Genomic DNA, 23,336 nt, shown 5'->3' with positions numbered 1-23,336 from the left:
ACTGCAATACAATACACTACCAGTGAAAGTTTACAGAAGTCATCAAGTGTCTTTTTTAATTTTGCACTGAGTGTTAAACTATATGAACCTTAACGCCATGTTGTTTTGTGTTCTATGCATGTGTGTGTGTGTGTGTGTGTGTGTATGTGTGAGCGTGTATTTATCACTTTGTGGGGACCAAATGTCCCCATAAGGATAGTAAAACCCGAAATTTTTGACCTTGTGGGGACATTTTGTCGGTCCCCATGAGGAAAACAGCTTATAAATCATACTAAATTATGTTTTTTGAAAATGTAAAAATGCAGAAAGTTTTCTGTGAGGGTTAGGTTTAGGGGTAGGGTTAGGTTTAGGGGATAGAATATAAAGTTTGTACAGTATAAAAACCATTATGTCTATGGAAAGTCCCCATAAAACATGGAAACACAACATGTGTGTGTGTGTGTGTGTGTGTGTGTGTGTGTGTGTGTCATGATGGGCAAAGAAGGGTGGTACATGTTAAATTTTCAGAATAAGCAGATGGTCACAACTTCATTCCTTTGTGGTTCACTTTTCCTGCCTTTTGTATCCTTAAGGGATACCTTTGTTTAACACATCCAGCAAAACAACTTCCTTTCCCACGACGTGTTCGTGTCTGACTGGGCAAATTCTTTACAGGATGTTTGCTCTAATTGCATTTTATTTATATTAAATTACTTTTTATAACAGCTTTTTATGTGGGTTGTGCAAAAATTGATGGGTTAAAGGCTATTATATCTGTTAAATAGGCTTTTATTTTGTGCTTTTCTCAAGTCTCTTGAGACACACATGGAAATGTCTGGGTTGTCCAAATACAAGATTCATCTCTGAAGATACACGTGTCACATGTTTTTTTCGTATTGTTTTGTTTTTCTGTCTCTTATAACACCCCCCTTTTTTGCTTAACATCTGTTGACAGCTCTTTCATCATGAGAGGATATTATATTCTTTGACTATGTGGCAAAGGATTCAGCATTTCACACATAATTAAACAAAATGCATTACAGCTATCCCTGTAATAACAAATATTTCTTTATGCGGAATTGGGTTCTACAGACCATGATAAATGTCACATTTTGGACATTTAAAAAGCTCAAAATGCAGGCTGTATTCACTGTATTTGGACTGTTCAGCAAAGTGAAAGCTCAACTCAGACAAAGCAATGTACCGTCTGATTTTTTTGATGATGGCAGAATACATAGCCAACCCCAGGCTCCCCTTCTTCTTTTTAGAGACTTTGGAAAAACTGACATTTAGTAAAATCACATGCACATGAACATCTGCAGTCCTCTCAGAAAACGATCAGCCTTCAACATCTGCCATTTAAAGACTCATGTCTTTATTCAATATTTTTTCAATCTCTGTGCCATTGGGTGCATATTACTAGAGAGCAGATTTGCAATGTGTTCTGTGTTCTCTCAGAATGGTTTCTTGAAAGTATCAGAGACTACAGTTGTATTGTACAAGAAGAGTGTTTGGTTCAAGTTGCACCATTGCCGGACTTCTTGGAAGTCCCCCTTGAATTGTCTTCGGTGTCCCTTGGCATGTCTAACATAAAAAATGAAAGTGTGTTGTAAAAAAAGCAGCTCAAACAACAGTCTGCAGAACAACTGAATAGATTTTCAAACGCAGTAAATAAATAAGGTAATTCTGAATTTTCAACAGCACATTTACAATGTTTAAAACCTTTCTGCTGAATTCAGTAAATTTTTCCCCAAAAAATTGGCTTACAAAATGTGAAAAAAAAAGTCTGCAGATTTCGTCAGGTCTTACTCACTTTAGAATCATATGTATTTTAATGTTGGAAATAAAAACCTGTACTATGACTATTGGCCAGGCCAACAGCCAGGCCAACACTCAATGACTTATGACAAGACAAACTGTCGAATGGATTAAAGGAATAAGCATTTGTGGCAGAATGTTTTATTTATTTAATTACAAGTGATGCACCAAAGTTAAAATTCTTGTCCGAAACCTTCTGGACACACTGGGATGAAAATTATTATTTTAAAAATAGACTGTTTGGAATAATTCCATTCTAAATGTTATTATTAGGGATGCACCAAAACCACTTTTTATAAACCTAAACCTATCATTCTATCACAAGAAAATAATTACACAGGCGCTATGTGTGTGTGTGTGTGTGTGTGTGTGTGTCAGCAACAGAGCAGCACTCATTCACTTGCATCCTTTGCGATTTAAAAAACATTGTATGGCTTCAAGAGACTTGAATATAATGCACAAGTCATATGGACTACTTTAGAAGTGCTTTTATGCAGTTTCTCTCTTTTGGCCACAAAAAATTTAAATATCTTTTTATGTCATTTCGGCTAAAGATTTTCAGAGACTGAAATTTCTTTAAATTTGTATTAATTACAACAAAACACATTTAAGCTAGATTCTTGTTTATATATATATATATATATATATATATATATATATATATATAAGCAAAAATCAATCAAATTGTCAATTTGTAGCTGAACCTGGAAGTCTAATTCACCAAAGGTTCCCTCAAGATTTTCCTATGGGTTTTTATAATTAGGTTTAACAATTAAAATAAGGTCTGTGGTAAACATTACTTGAAGATACGTAGACATAAGTCATAACTCAGACATGAGTTTTGAAGTCGCCGTGTGTTTTTTTAAAAAGTATGTAACTTAGGGCTGAAACGATTAGTTTACGTTGACAAAAATGTCCCTTGTCGAATAGTCGTTTGATCTCGTTTAACGTAACATGAGATAATTTGAAACGCTAATGATGAAGCAGGAGAGCAGCACTTCAACTGCGCTTGATTGAGGAGAGGAAGAAAGAACAGCTAACAGTCCAGACGCACTCCAAACTTTCCAAACAGATTAAGGTGATGTATATCGCAAAGTATGAGGGAATTATAATTCAAAAATACATAATAATTAAATACAGAAGCAATGTTGTTGTCATGTGCAATGAAGCGGAGCCATACCTGGCTTTCCGCTTGAGCAAAACTTGCCTGCCAAATCATCTAAAAGGAAACACCCTGGCAATATATCTTTAATGTATCCTTTATTAAAGTTAAAATAATAAGGAAGCCGGTTGTGTAAATAAGCACAAACTCAGATACTTGCATTTCTCGGTGCGGTCAGAACTGCTTATATGAGTCCCGTGTAAAACAGCACGAGAGAATTTCAAACTTCTCCCGGCTGATAAACCCCCTGGCGGGGAGACACTCATCCCTCGTGCCCGCTTGCTGCAGCTAGATTATAACATGATGGCTCACGACGTAGTGAATCATAATATATGTGTCACAGTGTGTATCTTATCGCAAAGTAAAGATTTAAGCTATTTTAAGAAGAGGAAGTTTGTATTTACATTTATGCATTTGGCAGACGCTTTTATCCAAAGCGACTTACAGTGCAGTTATTACAGGGACAATACCCCCAGAGCAACCTGGAGTTAAGTGCCTTGCTCAAGGACACAATGGTGGTGGCTGTGGGGTTAGAACCTGTGACCTTCTGATTAAGAGCCCTGTGCTTTAGCCACTATGCCACCACCACACCATGTGAGTTTTGTGAGTTAAAGATGAATTGAAATGACCAAAAACGTGAGAGAGTGTAGTCTTAGCCCATTATACAATGCAAAGCATTTTTTTTTAATGCATAATCATTTAAGTACATTTGGCCCATTTTTGCTCTTTGTGCAAAAATGGGCTAAATATACTTAAATTATTACGCAAACCAACCTCAAGATTGTTACTGAAGCCAGGCATCAACTTACACTTCTGCTTTCATGTGGCCCAAATACATTCTGGGAAGTGGCAGCCATGGGTAGGGATTCAAATTTAGCCTCACAGTCCATGACATACTGCTTAATAAGTGGAGTAAAACAAAGAAATTGTCGCTGTGAACATTTACCACATTAATTTCACTTCAGCCTACAAGCTCTAGACTTCCTCACTCAAGAATTAGTTAAGAATGATTATTGCTGGTGCCACTTTCGAAAGATGCATCTCACTATGCAAGTCATCTGACTCTTGGGTTTTGGAACCCATTATTTATTGTATTGACACAGTTTTAACTGTCAATGATATCTTGACATCTATATCCAAAGGGAGCCCTTTGATCATGGTCTGATTTTGCCCATCTTCATTTTGCAATAACCGTGTTAATCATAATTTTTGTTCCCAGTAAATGTTGTTTTGCTTAAGATAGCCAAGGCATTGAGTCATCTGTTTTAACAGCCAGAATAACAGCTGTAGAGAGCCAAGTTCGAGTTCCTATCTGAGAACAAAGTAGAGTTTCTCAAATTCAATTCAAATTCAATCATTAAAAGATCCTGGTACAGTTTTAAGAGACATGCATTTCTAGTTAAATGTTATCGCACACTACAAATCTCTTTTATTGATGCATACCAGAAACTGCTTGAAAGTTTATACAGGTTTATACAAAATGTTTTCAGCTATGCAGAGAGCATGTGTTCTCAGATGGGCTCAGAAAACTGGAGAAAGAAAAGAATGAGATTGAGAAAATTGGAAGCATGGGTGCATTTGCCTAGCTCAGGCATGAAGCTAACCCTTCTCAATGCCTTTTCAATTGAATTGCTTTGTAGTCATTCATCCCAGGATGGGGTGGAAGACAATTTCATCACTGTGATATGTTTTTCAATTAACACTTACAAAATGTGAGAGCTGAAGGCATGTTGAGCTTCCACTTTTACCCACCAACCACCTGCCCTTTTTTATGGTTAGAATAAAAAAATGAATCCTGGAAATCATAGATTGATAGTGAAGTGTGTAATTTCTGCACCATGGGTGTCACCAAATGGAAATGTGAAAAAAATATTTTTGTTTTCAAACTGTTGTTTTTTTTAACACTTCCCCTATTTTCCATTTGTCTGATTTGCAAGAATAACTTCCAGTACAGTGACTGTAATGGACAACAGTCAAACTGATGCTCTCAGCTTCCTGCTATCCATATATGGGATGCTCTGCTAATGCACAGTTGTTTCCCATACAACGACGTAACACATTGCTAATCCACCATAGTATGATGCATAGTTGGAGAAATTAACTAGTTAGTCACGATTGTTTCCAGAAACCGTAGTAACTATGTCGCACATCCATCGTTTGAGCCACGTTGGTTCAACAATATATATAGCTGTTGCTATATATATTAAAAACTATACAGTTTTTAATTATCCAACTTTTCCTGGGGGTCTTACTGGGGAAACGACTGTGGAATGACTTCTATAGCATTCCCTAGCTCTGGTTGCAGTCATTTTAGATCCTGTTTACAGCTGGTAATAAGACACATTTTGGATAATCTGATCGCAAATGGTCAACGATAAATAGAGTTGTAAACGGGGTGTAAAATATTTTGTGATTGGATCGCAAAAAACACATACAGAGCTTGGCAAAAAACACATTTCATTTGAGGTTTAAAACGCTGTCCTTATGCGTCCCGGAAGGCACCAAGCACAGCCTCTCACCAGTCAATCACCCACTGAACAAAAGTTTAAACTTACATGCGCATTTAAGAGGAAATAACTGTCTAATTGGAAAACTTTAAAAAGTGATTGCATACCGGAGGACAAGAACTTCACAGCTCTTCCTCAGTGTGTCTGTCTGATATCAACATGCAGGGTGACAAGATGACAAAAGCCTAAAACTAAAGTCACGTTTCCTGGCTTTCTCTGTACTGTAAGCAGACCAGAGGTCTTTAAACATAATAATTTGCATTTTTCAAAACCCCTTTAATCTGAACTATCAACAGGTAACTACACAAGACAGCTTGGAGAAGCTCTTTTTAAGCTATGTTTTGGTTTCTGGTTCAGGCAGAAACACAGATCTGAAAGTCAGTTTAGGATTTGGTATCAAGGAAATGTATTGGAAGATTCAGATTCCTTATGGAGCAAGACTGATCTCAGAGCAGATGAGACCTGTAAGAGCAACACACTTTTCCAATTATCTCTCCTCCAAGCATTAATCCAATGAGTCTTCCTGTCTTGGCTCTTGTTTTATCAAACTGCAATGACTTTCACATGGCTTAAACATTTTGCAGTTATCCATGTACTTGTATAGCCTATGCACAGAAAGCAGAAAACATGAGTTTGAGGGTCATTGAAAGGTTGACATCACTGGTTGTGCAGTAACCATTTAAGAAATAAGCCAAGAGTGCCATGTTTAACAGTGCTTTTACCTCGGGTAAGGGGTGTTCCTAGGGGCCGTTCAGACCAAACATTCAGTCTACCCCTATCATCCAATGATGTCACCGGCAGAGGCTATTGTTGCACAAATATTCACAGCTGGTCACACCTAAAGTTGTTCCCAAAGCACTAACTCAGAGCAGCATCTTGTTCCGCTTTTATCAGGGAACAGGGGTTACAGTTAAGTAACCCGAGATGTTCTATATGTTTCCTTTTTGCTGTGGATTAGGGGTCATTTTCAGATATGTTTTATCCAGTTAAAATCTTGCTGTACGACATTTTGGGCCATAAAAGGATAACCCATTAAAATGAGATCAGAAAGGGCCACCACAACATATTTCATCAAGGATCTCACATGAGAATAGACCGCTTCCTCTCCTAACGCTGTTTGCACAGGTGAGAAAGCTGCAAGCTAGGCACCAATCCCATGATTGCTGTTACCTCAAAAAGTCTTGCATCCAACAAAAACAGTATGTATTGTGATGTTTAGAAAATCTAAAGTTAAAACTGTGGCAAGGCCTTAGCATGACCTGCATATTCATCCCAACATTCACCTCTCTATTGCTTCGATTCTGTTCTGCTGTTTCAGAGCATGCCAGCTGTATTCTGGACCGTCCGTTGTTAACTGTGTTATAAAAACATCTTTCTCTCACACTATTCCATAAAGAGTGTTTGGGGAGGAGTCATCACTCTCCATCAAGATAAAACACTCTTTAGCTAGCATTCCAAGAGGGAGTACACTGAGTCTTCGGCTTAACTGCCATAACTTTACCAAAAACAATCAAATCTGTCTAATTGAATTTTTTAAGCATTGTCAAACAAAGAGAGTTGGAGGCAGTAGCACTATGCTCATTCATGTGCACCACCCCAACCCCTCTAGACTTTTGATCCCCAAAAATGTTTGTATCATTGAAAACCATGTATCTTTAAAAACACTTTTCTTTGATAATTAGGTTGCAAAATTATTGCAGGTTAAAAAAAACGTACCAAAACTAAGAATGTCCAATACTACACTCATGTACTTGTACTTGTAAAAATGCTCCTATATCAAATATAGATACTCTCTGACATAAAAATGTCATTGCATAAGCATTTATCACACACACAAATTAAAATATGTCCTAGTGTAATAATTGAACCACTAAGGCTACGATTTAATAAAAAAATAAATATTTTATTATTAAATAAATAATATAGTCTGCATTTGCTGCACACTTTAAAGTGAATTTGTATAACATCATGAGCGTCATGAACACTGTGTGTGGTAGATGACAGAGTGCAGACCAGTCATTCACTTTGAAGGGCACAGCACATACAGACTAAATATTTATTTAATTAAACCACAGCCTTTTCAGTTTAATAATCACACTGGGTCACGTAGAGACCTGCTTTTCCAGAGGTGAGAAACTACCTTGAAAAACACACAGAAACTAAAAGGGCTTAACTCCAAAATAAAAGCTCAATTTAATTGAAAAAATGTGACAGAAATATATCAATGATTTAATTATATTTAAGCAATCTCACACCTATTATGCTCTGTTGTGCTGCATTTAATTTGAAAAAAATAAATACAATTAAAATAACTTCAATATATTTTAGGTGCTGTGATATTTTGGATAAAATATTGTTTAAAGTAAAACAATATTATGTTCATTTGTTTACATTTTTAATGAATTAATTTATTTTGATTTGAAAAAATATATATTAATTTGGCATTTATTGTAATTTGTTGTAATTATTGTAGTGATAGTATTACAAAAAACTATTAAAAATAAATTTCATTTCTAGATGTTAACATGCAGAGATGATTCTGTTCATGAAAATAACCTGCCCTGTACATTTGCAAAACAATCCTTATTGATAGACAGCCTGTACATATTGTTTATTATTATATGTTTCTCTGTGAAATGTTTGATGTTTTACCATTTGCGACAATAAAAAAAAAGAAATTAACAATCAATATCTGTGAGCACTGAAAAGGAAGTAACGGTACTTGTACTGAAACTTATTTCATCACTAATTTACCTTCATGTAGTTTTAAACTCATATGCCAGTGTTTTGTGGGACATAAAATGAATTATTATCAAAATATCAAGTGTCAAATTCAGTGGCAATTTTGCTTAATACATTTTTTCAAAAATATGTAAGGTCAGGGTTTAAACCCAGATTCCAAAGCTTACAAACTGACAACTGCACTACTGAACCTGTGCATCTTACACATATACAAAGAACCAGTAAGTTGTTAAAAAGTTATTTTTTTCCTTTGGAGATGTCCAACTTGATCTTATGACAAGTAGTGATAATTTAGTACGAGATTATGAAATCATAAGAAATCTTAGTTGGCAAAAACAAATGAGTTTTACAGTATTCCCACATAGAAAAATAAGCTTTCCAGCTTTATTGCCAAGTATGCTTCCACATACAAGGAATCTGTCTTGGAGATAGGAGCTTCCAGTGCACAAACTATACAATAAGAATAAAAAAGTATATACAATATATAAATACAATCTGTAACATAATAAAGCAAGGGAATGTAATGGCAGAAGAGATGTGGTATGTTGGATAAATACAAATAGACTAAGTTGTGTATTGCACATTAATTATTGCTCAATGGGGCAATTTTAACTGTTCATGAGATTGAAAGCCTGAGGGGAAAAAACTGTTCTTGTGCCTGACGGTTCTGGTGCTCAGTGCTCTGTAGCGCCTGCCAGAAGGCAACTGTTCAAAAAGGTAGTGGGCTGGGTGAGTGGGGTCCAGGGTGATTTTTCCAGCCCTTTTCCTCACTCTGGAAGTGTACAGTTGTTGAAGGGAGGCCAGGGATCAACCAATGATCCTCTCAGCAGTCCGAACTGTCCTGTGTAGTCTTCTGATGTCTGATTTCATCTTGATGATGAGTAGACTCAATTAGCTCACTTCCCATTTTTAACAAATGAATCAACTAACAATGTTATTAGATTTTTTTTTTTTCAAGTTAAACCCCTAAACCAAACCTAAACCTAACCATAAAGTGTAACCCCTTACCTATACCCTAACCATGAATTTAATAGGAAAATAACTTAACTGTGTACCAGGGAAGAAAGAAAGCATTGGGATTTCAATGAGACGAGGAAAGCATAGTATAGATTATTTACATACATTAGTAATTTGTATTGCATAAATAAATATGGAACTAGTAACCAAATGTATTCACTGGCGTTTCCTTTCTTAAAATTAGTGTTGGATAGGAGGCTACCTAAAATCGGATGCCTGTATGGAATCAATGTGAAATTCTGTTTGTTGATTGGCTGGTTTCTATGGGAATGAATGTCATTGATCAAGAGCATTAGTTAATGTTATGTCTAGCTCTCAGATTAAGAGCTTTAAAACACAGACCTACAGTATTTCTGTTGCATGTTTCATCAAGCTGATTTTAGCACGGATCAGTACACTCAATTAGCTCATTTCCCATTTGTCAGCCAGCACTAAAGAATGACCAAAGCTCATCTCTGAGCAAAGGAAAGGAAATCACCAGTGTCTTACAGCGTTTACAGCTGTGCCTAAGGGGAATACCAGAAAGGGACAAAATTAGATTCCTTTGTTAAGAGACCGCTTCATCCTTTCCAGAATTAGTTGAGAGCACCGATAATTAAATTGACAACTTCTCGGTTTTACTGATCTGTTTGAGGGTAAAAGCGGGAACATCCTGTTTATTGATTATTTCATCTCTTTCTCCCCAGGTCAGGAAGTGTCAAACACCATTGGCAGGAGATCTACTCTTTTGTTGAACTTTTGGCTCATAAATTCATCAGGTACAAAACATTCCCAGTGAGAATAAGAACACACTGTCCCTGCTGAAAAGACCAACATAAATTTTTATGCTGGTTATGACTGTGTTGGCCTAATGTGGATCTAGCTGGTGGATCAAAAAATGCTGGTCAGCCAGCATGGTTTTCTGGTGAAGCTGGTTGACCAATTGAGGCTTGCTGGTTAAGCTAGTTAAGAAGCCTAGAAGAGACAATGGCATACTTGCATCAAAACACAACAGACAGTATGCTTGTCTTTTTTAAACAGGGTACAAGTCAAGTAAATGTCATGTTTTTGTTGATGTTATCCAATGTTATCCGTAAGTTTTCTGATGTAAGTTACACATCGTCATACAAATCCAATTTGCGATTACGTTAAATTGTAAATGTATCTTATCTGTTTTTCATTCTCTCACAGCCCTATGCTGCGAATGTCCTTCATTGTTTTCTCAACCAGAGGAAACACAATCATGAGGCTCACTGAAAACAGGTGAAATAAGACTGCACAATTCTTCTAAACTCTTCTAAATTATTTTTCTAGTTGGGAATATTCAGAATAGAGTTGATATTATTTATTGTCATTCTTAATTTCTTTCTGTTCATTTTGTAAAGGGAGAATATAAAGAAAGGCCTTAACATTCTATACCGAGAGGCCCCAGGTGGAGATACATTTATGCACCTTGGTCTAGAAAAGGTAGAAAAATGTTAAAAGCTGTGTATTACTCAGATATTTTTAATGAGCTGTTTTAATGTGTTTTACTTGACTTTTAACTATATTATCCATCTTCATTTACAGGCAAATGAACAAATACACCAGGAAAACTTAGGCTTAGGTAGGCTTAACATCAAGAACACCCTATGTTGCCATTAAATGGAGCATTACAGTTACACTATATGGACAGAATATGTGGACATCCCCTTCTAATTAACTTTAGCTTTGGTTTTGCTGTTCCTACACCCATTACTAACAGGTGCATTAAATGATGCATACTTCCAAAAAATCTCATAAGACAGACATTTTCAGTAGAGCAAGGCATAAGAACTCAGGTTCCAACAGTACAATGAATTACCGAGTGTGGTATAAGAACTTCCCTGCACAAAGCCCAGACCCATTGAAAACCTTTGGGAGGTTGGAATTTGAAAGCAGACTGCAAGTCAGGCCACAACAGCCAACATTAGTTCCTGATCGCACACTGTTGCTTTTGTGTCTGAATAGGAAAAAATGCCTACAGCCATGTCCCAACATCTAGTGAAAAGCCTTCTGTACCAGGGCAAAGGTGGGCAAGGAGGAGCCGGGAACCGGCTGAACGGTCAATGTAAACTTTAATGCCGAACTCTACTTAAAACAACATAAAACATGAGATACACACACACACACACACACACACACACACAGCGGCCGCATGTCTCTCTCTCTCTCTCTCTCTCTCTCTCTCTCTCTCTCTCTCTCTCTCTCTCTCTCTCTCTCTCTGTGTCTTGTGCTGGCATCTCCGGCTCCCCTTTATTTCACTCTCCTACTGATCAGTTGACTCAACGCCAGCCGTGCACCCTCACAACCCGGCCAGGCCCTTCACACTCCTCCCCCGCCCAATTCAGGCCATCTGTGGCAGCCACAGGCTGTCCTTCCGGCTGTTCTGCCAGCCGGTGGTCCACCCCGCCTCCTGGGGGAGAGACGAGGAGAGGGGAGAGGGAAAGGGTGAGCGGGAGACACACAGAAAGAGAGAGGAGAGAGAGAGAAAAACTTGCTCGCCGGTCTGTCGTCTGGTCCTCAACTACTCCTCCACCCTCTGGCGGACAACAGCTTGCTCCTCCCCTGACGGACGGGAGTGTGCCCTCTGACCCCTGGCGGACGAAAAGGCTCCTCCTCTTCTCGGCAGACAGCAGCAGTTCCTGCGACTCGGCGGCCGGCAGCGACCCCTCCATCCCTAAACAGATGGCCACGGCTGCTCCTCTGGTGGATGGCAGCGGTGAGGATTCTGCGACAGCACAACCCTCCTCCTTCCCAGGTTTCGTCACTAATGTAACAGGGTAAAGGTGGGCAAGGAGGAGGCAGGAATCGGCTGAACAGTCAACGTAAACTTTAATGCCAAACTCTACTTAAAACAACATAAAACATAAGGCACACACACACACACAGCCTCTCTCTCGAACTGGCATCTCCGGATCCTCTTTATTTTGCTCTACCTCTGATCAGCTGACTCGGCACCGGCCGTGCACCCTCATGGCCCGGCCATGCCCTCCTCCTCGTCAAACCTACCCAGAAGAGTGGAAAATGATAGTGAGGACCAACTCCCTATTAATGCCAATGGTTTTGAAATTAAATGTTCAACAGGTGCATACAGTATATGTCTGGTGTCCACATACTTTTGGCCATGTAGTATATTACCATTTGTTATCATCACATGACATTTTTTGTACACTTTGTAGGAACAGCAAGTGTCATAATTGCATTGACAGATGGCGAGCTACAAGAACATCAGTTGATAGCAGCTCAACAGGAGGTAAATGACTTGTCCACCATTCAGTCTACAACCACTTATTGAATCTAAAGAATAAGTGTGAGGGCAATTAGTGTTTAGAGGCCAAGCATCAAAGTGGTGAAACACTTATTATTTTTGGAAGTGAAGTCTATGACAGCCCATAGAACAGTTTGGAGGAAAGTACAATTATATTTTAATAACTTTTTGATTAATATTTATACAGGCAGCCAAAGCTAGAGGATTGGGTGCAATCGTGTATTGTGTTGGAGTTAAGGACTTCAACGAAACACAGGTGAGATGACAATGATATTGTGTTGACGTGTACAATCAACTCATTTTAAAGCATTGATAAGTACTTCATTCTAACAGTGTTGGAGGCCCTCCCTAAATTTTCAAGTGTGTGCTTACTAATGAATGTAAATCTATATAAGCCAAGTACTTCATATGTGCAAAACAGTTCAAATCAGTAAAAGAAGCTTAGACCCTCAGTAAATAATTATGTGTTTGTTCTGCTTTAGCTGGCTACCATAGCAGACACCAGTAAGCATGTGTTTCCAGTCTTGGGAGGATTCCAGGCACTAAGAGGAATGATTGACTCGGTAAAGTAAAGCTTTTTCCTCGCGTCTTTGTGGAACATTAATTAGAAATGTATTTTTAATATATACAGTATTTATGTGTGCAGACAGACAGACAGACAGATAGACAGATGACGCATGGAAGCGTTCTTTGCCAATCTGCTCTTTGTTTAGTTGTTGGTGTATGAAAACATGATGGAATGATACTGGAAACTGGATGTGGATGTATCTTCAGTGTATTTGTGGATTGTAGAGTGGATTGTATGTTCGGCTCATATCATACCAGTCATAATACGATTCAAGCTTTGTAAAGGAACTGTTTTTGAAGGAGGGGACAGTTAAAACACTTCGGCCCAGATTTACTAAGATCTCAAATAACGGGTGATAATTTGCTTGTGCAATATATGAAATTGCACGTGCACGTCTTTATATCTACACGTGCTAATATGTTGGACACACCGTCCATAAGGAGGCTTTTGCTTGTGCTACTTGCACCAAATGCAATTACTGTACAGCTCTCACTAAATACCATTTTATATTTATTCAATATGGAATAAATTTAAAGTAGTTGATGAGAATGCACATGACACTCTTCACCTGAAATTGTCATAATTCACAGAGAAAATACAATATTATGTACACGTTAAGTCATCGCATCACTGATGTATACTTAAATGAAATCTGAATTTCAAACCTCTATTATCTTGACCATAGCAAAGTTAGCTGCGCACGAGAGACACGGGAAGCTGCACGGTACAGAACTTGCACTCCCTGCTCGTTTCAATGGATCAGGAAAAACCTGTTCGGCATACAGGTGCGTATGGAAAGAACCGCCACTTAAAATATTTTGCAATATTTTGACAGTGTCTACACCGGGTGCATCGCTTTCTAAAGCATTTATTTGTGTTGTTAGCGATAATAGCACCAGCTCGTGCGGTGCAAAATGGAACGTGACCTCTGTTTTCTGTTGGCGCAATGCGACGCACAGCAATGGATGCTTCCATGGTAGACAGCATCATTGATAACAGTTGTGCTTGAGATGAACAGTTGAATATATTTGGATGCAATGTGTTAATCTAATTATAAAATGTAGTTTTATAATGTTCTTGAGCTGGTTCATTCTCTTCCGATTGAGTTTAAAAAATTCTGATTTCAAGGGGCTGCACGCTGTTAACCAATCAAAACAATGGGCATTTACATGGAAGTTTTAAGGGGCGCTAATGCCAAAACCGAGCGTTTAAGACAGAGAGCAGAATTATCTTATATTACTAAATTGTGTTAATAACTTTATAATTGAATCTCAGGGAAGATAATAAAACTATAAAGAAAATAGCATTTCATGACCCTTTTAAAGCTACACTATGTAACTTTTTGCTCTCAAGTGGTTGAAGCATAAAACTGCAAGTGACCTGCAGAGGAACATTGTTTTGGTAGTTACGTGAGTTGGGCTTCGACTCTGCTCTTCTGTGCGGATGAATATAATGGATTGAGGAGAACCGGTGTAACCATGGTTACAGGTGATTATCTTATCAGTGCGAATGGCATTAATGACAACAAAACTCGCCCCCTCCCCTCAATAAATAAATAAAGGAAGAAAAAGACAGAAATCCGAAGAACAAGTCTTATGAGCAGGTAAGTAGCATATCTTCCACTGTTGTTTTGAAATAAATAGCTTTACAAAAGCTAGGCAACGATGACATCAGACATAAATATTGCTAGTCATATCAGATAAAATCAAACGGTGGAACTATTATAACTTAGCTAGAAGGCAAATAGACCAAGGTAGTAATTGGTTTTAGAGATTGGCATTGTTACCAGCATAAAAGTAAAAAAGAAATTCCATTGTCCATCCTTCTTTGAACATTAAATTGAAAGCACTGCAGTATCACAATCCATTATAAAATGCCCCATTAGGGTGGCTAACGCTATCTAACGAACTACTGTGCTAAGAGAGCTACCTGGCTAACTATTGGTCCAAAAAAATAGCTTACCCTGTCCAGCAAGAAAAACTCCATCTCTGGGAATCTCCAATCCTATAAGATCTCAGAGTTGTTGCCACCTGAAAAGCCAGTCTGATGTCGTGTCGTATTTTATTACGGGCTCTATCGCTTTCCCTTTTTGCTTGCATACTCTTCTCGGTTCTCGGTTTCTTTACTTTAAAAATGGATGATGCCCCAGAGAGTGGACTTTTTGAATGACCCATGGTCAATGTCGCTCATTTGTTGTGGCTACAAGCTTTCAGCTTCAAACTACAACCACACCTATAACCGCACATATACATGAGCTTTAGTAGCTGGACCTTATTTTATTTATTTATGGACATAGCGTAAACACTCATGGACGAATGACAGAAGTATGCAGTTTTCCACCAAATCCTTAAAAAAACATAAATCATTATGAGGCTTACCATAGTGAATCAGGGTAAGGCAAAAACATGGTTTGGAAGATGGATTGTTGGTGTACTTGCATACTGTAGCTTTAAAATATAGAGTGTGTAATTGCTGTGTTAGTAGTGGCACCAAAAATAATTTTAATCTGTTTGTTTGAGTGGCCCAACTGGGTTGGACATGACAACATTGACATTTATTTTTATTTTTTTTTAGATCATCAAAAAATCTTGTATAGAGATCCTGGCAGCGGAACCATCCAGCGTATGTGCAGGAGGTATGAATAAAAAGAAATCAATAAATAATGCTAATAAGTGTGGTCATTATTCTGGAAATGTTGGGAATATGGATTCTCAATAATAGACACGTCTTTTTTAACTTAAGATTTATGTAATTTTCAGAAATCTTAATAGTGTATTCTAGTAATTCCCCATCATGGGGGAAATTCCAGTGTTAAACATGAAGTTCTCTCTGACACATTTCCCCAAGAAGACAATTATATCATGGTGGCTTTTTATTGCCATGCATTACTTGAGTTCTGCTTATTTCAACAGGAAGACATTGAGCAAAATACAGAGAAGAAACTTCTTTGCAGGGAAATTATGTAATGAGATGAATTTTGTGGGAATATATCACTATTTTTGAGCAGGAACTGGAAATCTGTGTTTCAGAGTCATTTCAAGTGGTGGTGAGAGGAAATGGTTTTCGGCATGCCAGAAACATAGACCAGGTCCTGTGCAGCTTCAAAATCAATGACACAGTTACTCTCAGTAAGTGTTTTTTTTTTTTCCTAAGATATTCCCACAAAGAGCCAGAGAACTTTCTTATAATTATTATTACCCTGCTGATGAAAAATCAACGTAAACTAACCTAAGCTCGTTTGCTGGTTTTGGCTGGTTTACACTGTTTAGCTAGTATCCCAGCCTGAGTAGCTGACTTGGGCCCAAAACCCCTCTAAATCCAGCAAACCAGACCAGCCTGGCCAGGCTTTGAGGCCACTTAAGGACTGCAAACATGCTTAGGTTGATTAAAGCCGTTTTTTTTTTTTTTCAATAAAAGCTTTTGACTGAATATCACAAGTGTCACACTTTCACATTGAACATAAAAAAGAAAATAAAAAAAAATCTATTACTGTGACCATTAATATTTTTTGCATCTCATTATTGTAACATGAAAAAAATATGAATATAAATGTATAAGTATTCATGGATCATGGTATTATTTTTTGTACTGCCTTTTAATTTATTAAAAACTAATTGATTTTAATAAAAAAAACAGTAATGCAGAAAAATACAATGACTGTATTACTGTTTAGTTATGTCAGTTGAAGAGTGAAAGGGCTAAGTTTTTAGAACTGTCTATGCTCCATTCATATGCTTCTATGACGATACAATCTCAGATTCCCACATTGCATTGCAACGAGAATATGGTGGCGCGCATAGCTGGCAAGTGCATTCGCGATCGTATCTTATCAAAATCAATCGTTGTAAATATCTAAAAACCACATTATATGTTTGATAATATACTGTATAATCTGACCTTCAGTGCACCCTCTGTGATATATCTGTCCTCCAGTGCATCTGATGTGAAGTGTAAGGAAAGATTTATTTTAATTACAGTGCACATTAAAGAACTCACACTGGGATATCCGTCAGTACAGGAGAAACTCGTGCGAAAAGGTTAACTAGTGACTAGTGTGTGGATTTATTAAATGAATGATCAAAGATTGCGATGTGTGCCAGACCAGATTTGGCCAAGACTGACCTTGTTAAAGTCACACTTCTATGTGTCATGGCCAAAAGCAGACCTTACCGTGCAAGCTGATAGAAGAAAAAAGCCCCAGCAACCACCTGAGCAAAACTCTTGCAGTGCGTTGCAGTAAAACTGGTTTGTCTGCAAAACGGAGCTATCTAAATGTTAGACAGAGAGAAACACAAGTTGATACACATCAAAGGACCAGTCAGCTTACACCATGCAAGCCAATTGGCTGCTTAGCTAACAGATAACAAGTTCTAAAACTTATCAGCTTGTGCAACATAGAGATGCATGCCTGAACTTCAGTCATTAATTAGAATCATCTTCAAAAAAAATTGAAAGACAATACCATATGAATAACAGTAATGAGAATTGGGGTGTAACATTTGCTTAATTGTTGTGAAAATAACATCACAATGTAAAAAATGTGAAAGTTTCTAATTGTAGACAACATTTCTTTGTGCAAAATATGATTGTTTTTTTCTTGTTCTTTTGGGTGAAATGTGACCTTGTCACAGGTGTCGTGAGAGTCACCCTTTTACTGCATTTATAGTAAAGGGATCTTATTTTATTTGGTTTACTCAACTTTCACACTTTTTTTTTTTTCATTTACAGATGAGAAGCCTGCAAGTGTTGAAGACACTTTCTTGCTGTGCCCTGCGCCTGTTATAGATGAAGTTGGAAAGTAAGTGTCTTTGTCATGAAGGCTGACGGACAGGTCTGTCAAACAATAGGCCATGTTTAAGATCCCTGTCAGAGGTCACATTCCACTTCCTGGTCAACTTGTTGTTTTAGTTGTGAGGTCATCCTCTTGGGCCAGTGTTTTTCGGAACATAATTATTTCTGAGTTATCGGAGTTCATGACCCTCTTTGTGTTATGGCTTTCTGATCAAAAGAGCCTGATCTTGTGAGAGGCTCTTAGGAGCCATTAAAACTGATGCTTCCTCAGAGTCCTTCACATTATTGTGTTCATTCAACCCACACAATCTGTTTGTCTTTGTTTCTCATTCTCTATTTCCTTTTGTCCATTTACTCCCCTAGAACCTAGAAGTTCCATATTTTCTCCCCCACTTTCATATTACACATTTATGCATTGCACTCAACACTATTAAAAATAAAGCTTCTTCAATGGTTCTTTGATGTACATGAGGTTCAGAACCCATTTATTATCAAGATCTGTATATATATATATATATATATATATATATATATATATATATATATATATATTTGAATGTAGGGTTCTTGAGTTGGCTGTATGATTCTTTGGAAAGAAAGTACTTGTTACATTATAGGTTCTTCAGATTTGTTTTGAGTTCTTTAAAACATCAGTAGATGTATGGTTTTCTGAAGAGCTAAAGAATTAAAAGTTCTAAGGAACTAAAAAGTTTACTCTTTGATATCTGACTATAAAAAGTATTGAGATGCTGTGGGCTAAACCAATGTTCGGGAGTAGTTAACTAGAAGAATTGGCTCTACTAACTACATTTTTCAGTAGCGTGACTGTAGCTCAGCTTTTTTCTCAAAATGTAGCTTTTCCAGTAGTGAGCTAAAGAGTAGTGGTATATCATCACAAAATGCTACATTCAAGAGTGTTTGGATGCAGGGCTATCTCTATCACACACTCCATCTTTTCCAAGAGCACTTAACTAGTCACTAAAAAAAATTGCACTTGTGTATGTCTTGAATACTATTGTGATCCTAGTGAAACATTGTAATATGGCGCTTTTGTACCACTATCCCCTTAAGATGATTTGCTTATGTTTTCCTCTTTTGTAAGACGATTTGGATAACAGCGTCTGCCAAATGAATAAATGTAAATGTACATTGACGCAAGAGTCAATAAAGGCTGTCAGAACAGCTCTTTGTTTGCTTCATAGGCAACCTCCCGTGTGAAAGGGGACATCGGTCTAGCAGCAGTCTGGACTTCCCCAAACACCTTTGCCAGGTTCTATAGCCTGGGCATTTCTTCCCTCTCTTCCCAGATTTTGAATGCAAAGGAGGGTTAATTTTAAATTTTTTCATGCATTCTTTTGTATCAGAAGTACAGCATTTTGGTGTATGATTCCCTTAGTGTCATTTTCCTGATAGAAGGGAATGAGATGCTGCGTATTTTAGCCACACTCCTGTTTCTTGTTTAGGGACTGAGATGGCTCCTCCCTTCAGTAGAAAAATCCTGCCAAAGTGGCGCTGTGCTCCGTGTTATATGCCCGAAATAATGCACGCAGAAGGGGCGGAGAGTCAACCACCATATGGCAATAGATTGGTGTGATTCTATACTCCTGGCAGGAGATCCCATAGCATCAGTTACTGACGCAGCTTCTGTTGCTGCTGTTTATCACTATATTTTTAATCAGTTATATAAAAAGGTGTTCTCTATATTAAGTATACATTTTTCAATTTAATGTTGTCACTATTTGTTTAACCCTTAAATAATTAACCATGGTTTACTGCAGTAATATTGTAGTAACCATGTATATTTGGCAGAAACTATTACTACTGTTTGCTACAGTAATACTGTAGTATCCGTATTGTAACCTTGGTTTTACTGTAGTAATATCTTGGTGAAAAGGACTATAGTAACCATAGTTAATTTCGTGGTTACAATGGTTTTACTAAAAATGTCATGGTTAAAGTATGATCACTATAGTAAACCATGATATTTTTTTGGTAGGTATGTCTCCCTAATTACATACAGTATATAACTATCGGGTGACATTGTTCAATTCTGTTAAATAATATTATTCAATTACCATATATATTAAATATTTTTCATTTTTTAAATAGATTACATGTTAGCTACCTTTTTTTTAGTAGCTTGTAGTATAGCTAACTACATTTGTATAAGATAAGACTGACTGTAGTTTAACTGCTTTAAGTAATGAGTAGCTTGTAACTTGGGAAGCTACAGTTTCAAAGTATCTTCCTCAACACTGGGTTACAGTGCTAAATTGGAAAAACTTCTTTCACCAAGTAATATAGTTCATAAGTCTATAGGCTGTTAATATAGTGGATTAATTATAGAATGTGCAGTCAATGGTGTGCATTTATCAGCATTTCACAATGGCTTCAAATGCAGTTCATCCAATCCGAATTTAGAGTTGGAACTTTTTCGTTCAGCGTCCTTAGGGTTTGTTCAGTTCAATTTGTTTAGTTGGTGATAAAGATTAGGTTTGCACCAGGGAACCACACGAGTCCACTTGTAAAGGTTCATTTGAACTCTGTTATGCTTTTCTGTTGGTATATACAGTAAGCAATCCGTACTAACTTGTTTAAGTTAACCGATGCATTTTTCCGGTCATACATCTTACAGTATAATACACTTCTCAGAGCTGCTTGATTCTGAATAAATTCCCTTCTTTGCATCTTTTGCAATGAATACTACATAGAACAAATAGTAAATTAATACATAGTACATACATAGTTAATATAACCTTTATTACATAAATTGTTGTATTAAATGTATTAGCAAATAAAGAATTTGTTTATGAACCACTTGGCAGAAAAAAAAAGAAGGTGAAAAAAGGTGTTCAAAAAATGGATTTGTAGTCCAGGGTTCCCACTCTCCTCGAAAGTCCTTGAAAGTCCTTGAATTTAAGGCACATAAATTCAAGGAATGGAAAGTCTTAGGTCCTTGAAAGTGCTTGAATTAGGGCTGAAACTAGGGCTGCCTACCAGCACAACCATTCCAACCTGTTCCAGATAAAGAGGGGAATTACAGCACACATGTAGCTATATTAACATGTACAGTAGAGAACTTGTAAACGAAACCACTTATATGTACAAATAAAATCAATAAATTTGTCTCTCTATTGTAAGTGCAGAATCAGCACTACTAAATCGGTGCTACTGCATCAATCTCTCTCTCTCTCTCTCTCTCTCTCTCTCTCTTGCAGCATCCAGCAGCTTATTGGACACTTATCGAGCTTAGTGTGAGCATGCAGTGATCAAAGGAAGTGCATTGTCACATAATGAACTTAAGTTTATGTCACTGCAAGTGAGCGTTGCGATAAAACTTTTTGCTTCTATTTTATAATCAACTAAGCTGTCTTCAGTGCAAGTGCGTGACAGTTGAGTCATCACATCTGCTTGCTTTTACTACAGCACATTTAACAAGAAAGTCAGACATAGCAAAACTACCTCATGTATAATGCAAAAATGATTACGCAGCTGCAGGGTGAAGACAATAGCTTAAAACAAACAAATTCATCATCCTGATAAACAACTATTACATCTCCAATCTCCTTCTGACCTATACAGGTATTTTCTCTGCCTTGAAACTAAGTCAATTTTATTATAAGTAGACCTATGTTCCAATGTATATATCATACATAATATTCAAATCTGGTGAACATTGACTTGAACTCTTAAAGGGATATTTGACCCATAAATGAAAATTCTGTGATCATTTACTCAACTTCATGTTTCTGCAAACTCAAAAGGAGATGTTAAGCAAAGTGTTAATCTCAGTCACCATTAACTTTCATTGTATGGAAAAAGGATGAATGAAAGTGAATAGTGACTGAGACTAACATTCTGTCTACCAGCACCTTTTGGGTTCCACATAAGGGAGAAATAGATATGGGCTTGAAACAACATGAGGTAGAATTGTTGGTTAGAGGTGTTAATTAATTGTTGAAATTATTTACATTTACATTTATGCATTTGGCAGACGCTTTTATCCAAAGCGACTTACAGTGCACTTATTACAGGGACAATCCCCCCGGAGCAACCTGGAGTTAAGTGCCTTGCTCAAGGGCCCAACAGTGGCATCTTGGTGGTGCTGGGGCTTGAACCCCTGACCTTCTGGTCAGTAACCCTGAGCCTCAACCACTGAGCCACCACTGCCCCCGCCCAAATAGTCAATTAATCATTCTAATAATCGTTAGATTAGTAGATAATAAAAATAACCTTTAGTTACAACCGTAGTTGACACTCTTCTTCACGGGTTAAAATGTCCAACGATCAGGATTTTCACAGACTCTGAAAAAGTGTGTTGTCAACTCCTGCTGCTGTCTCGTGGGCAGGGACAGGCATAACACATGTTTTTCTAAAAGGTTGTGCAGTTCATTTGTTCAAATGACACAGGGCTTGTATGAAGCACTAGGCTTGGCTAAATCTAGTCCTGTTAAAAGTCCCTTCCCTTTGGTCAAAGATGGACCAATACTGTTTGCCTGAATGTATTGTAGCCAATAATATTTATTTTGAGCTTAAAGAAAAATTTATGTCCACGTATTAGATATTATATTCAGATTATTATCTAAGGGGTCTTTTTTAATACCGTGTTTGCTGGAACGTGATGTTGATAGGTGCTTGGTGTGAAATGAAATGTGCTTTAAAAAGCCCTTGAACCTGGTGTTCATAAAAGAGTTGGAACCCCGGTAGTCATAAATGTACACAAACATGCAGTTTACCTGAGCTTGGCTTGAGTGTCCTTTAGTCATCACTGTCTGGCAAAAGTCAGGCTGTTCATCAGTTTTGTTTGTTTGTTTTTCTTTTTGCTTTATTTGCCCAGAGGAATGTGACCTTCAGCTTAAGTAGATGCTCTTTATTAGTGGAGAATGAGCTTATCTGTTGAAATAGCAAACTTGGCGTCTGCTTCATCTCTGATCTCTGTCTGTTTACATGCAAAACTTGAGAGGAATGCTGAAAATTTGGAATGCTGTTTTTATCAAATGTTTGAGACACTAGACAGCTGACTACAACAAAAGTTAACCAGCACCCTGCAAAGCTTTGTAAGGGTGCCAATTATGGACGTTTTTTAAATGAAACTTAAGAGCTAAAAACTCATGTCTAACAAAAATGTTGTGGGGTTTTGTTTTTTTGGCACATTTTCTATAAATCTTTTAGCTTTGATACGTTTTTTCACTCTTCGCTGTGTAATGTCAAAATACATTGCTGGCATTCAAATTGACAAATAGAGGTATTAAAATGTAGGTTTGGTCTTTTGCACTTCAGGGTGGTGTACCTGCAAGTCAGCATGAATGAGGGGCTATCATTTATCACCAGCTCTGTGCACATAACCACAACAGAATGTGTAAGTCTGACTGCAAACACACACAAATACACACATCACCACATCCAGACAAATCCATGACATCAGCCATGCAAGTGAATGTTGCTGAAGGTCACATTTTAATTGCTTTAATTATATAAATCACT

At 37.4% G+C, this 23,336-nt stretch overlaps 1 protein-coding gene across 1 annotated transcript in view; it reads left to right on the top strand.

Moving 5' to 3' along the window:
• Positions 1–23,336, top strand: part of antxr1c (ANTXR cell adhesion molecule 1c) — a 37,861-nt gene that overhangs the window by 1,143 nt on the left and 13,382 nt on the right. The window contains exons 2-12 of the mRNA XM_052102964.1: positions 9,912–9,983; positions 10,396–10,467; positions 10,590–10,671; positions 10,774–10,810; positions 12,405–12,478; positions 12,681–12,749; positions 12,976–13,056; positions 15,636–15,696; positions 16,091–16,189; positions 17,790–17,859; positions 23,133–23,211. Of these exons, the coding sequence (XP_051958924.1) occupies positions 9,912–9,983; positions 10,396–10,467; positions 10,590–10,671; positions 10,774–10,810; positions 12,405–12,478; positions 12,681–12,749; positions 12,976–13,056; positions 15,636–15,696; positions 16,091–16,189; positions 17,790–17,859; positions 23,133–23,211 (796 nt within the window). The remainder of the gene's footprint in view (positions 1–9,911; positions 9,984–10,395; positions 10,468–10,589; positions 10,672–10,773; positions 10,811–12,404; positions 12,479–12,680; positions 12,750–12,975; positions 13,057–15,635; positions 15,697–16,090; positions 16,190–17,789; positions 17,860–23,132; positions 23,212–23,336) is intronic.

This window comes from Xyrauchen texanus, chromosome 33, assembly GCF_025860055.1.
Source record: "Xyrauchen texanus isolate HMW12.3.18 chromosome 33, RBS_HiC_50CHRs, whole genome shotgun sequence".
NCBI lineage: Eukaryota > Metazoa > Chordata > Actinopteri > Cypriniformes > Catostomidae > Xyrauchen > Xyrauchen texanus.
This window is presented reverse-complemented; position numbering and strand designations above follow the sequence as displayed.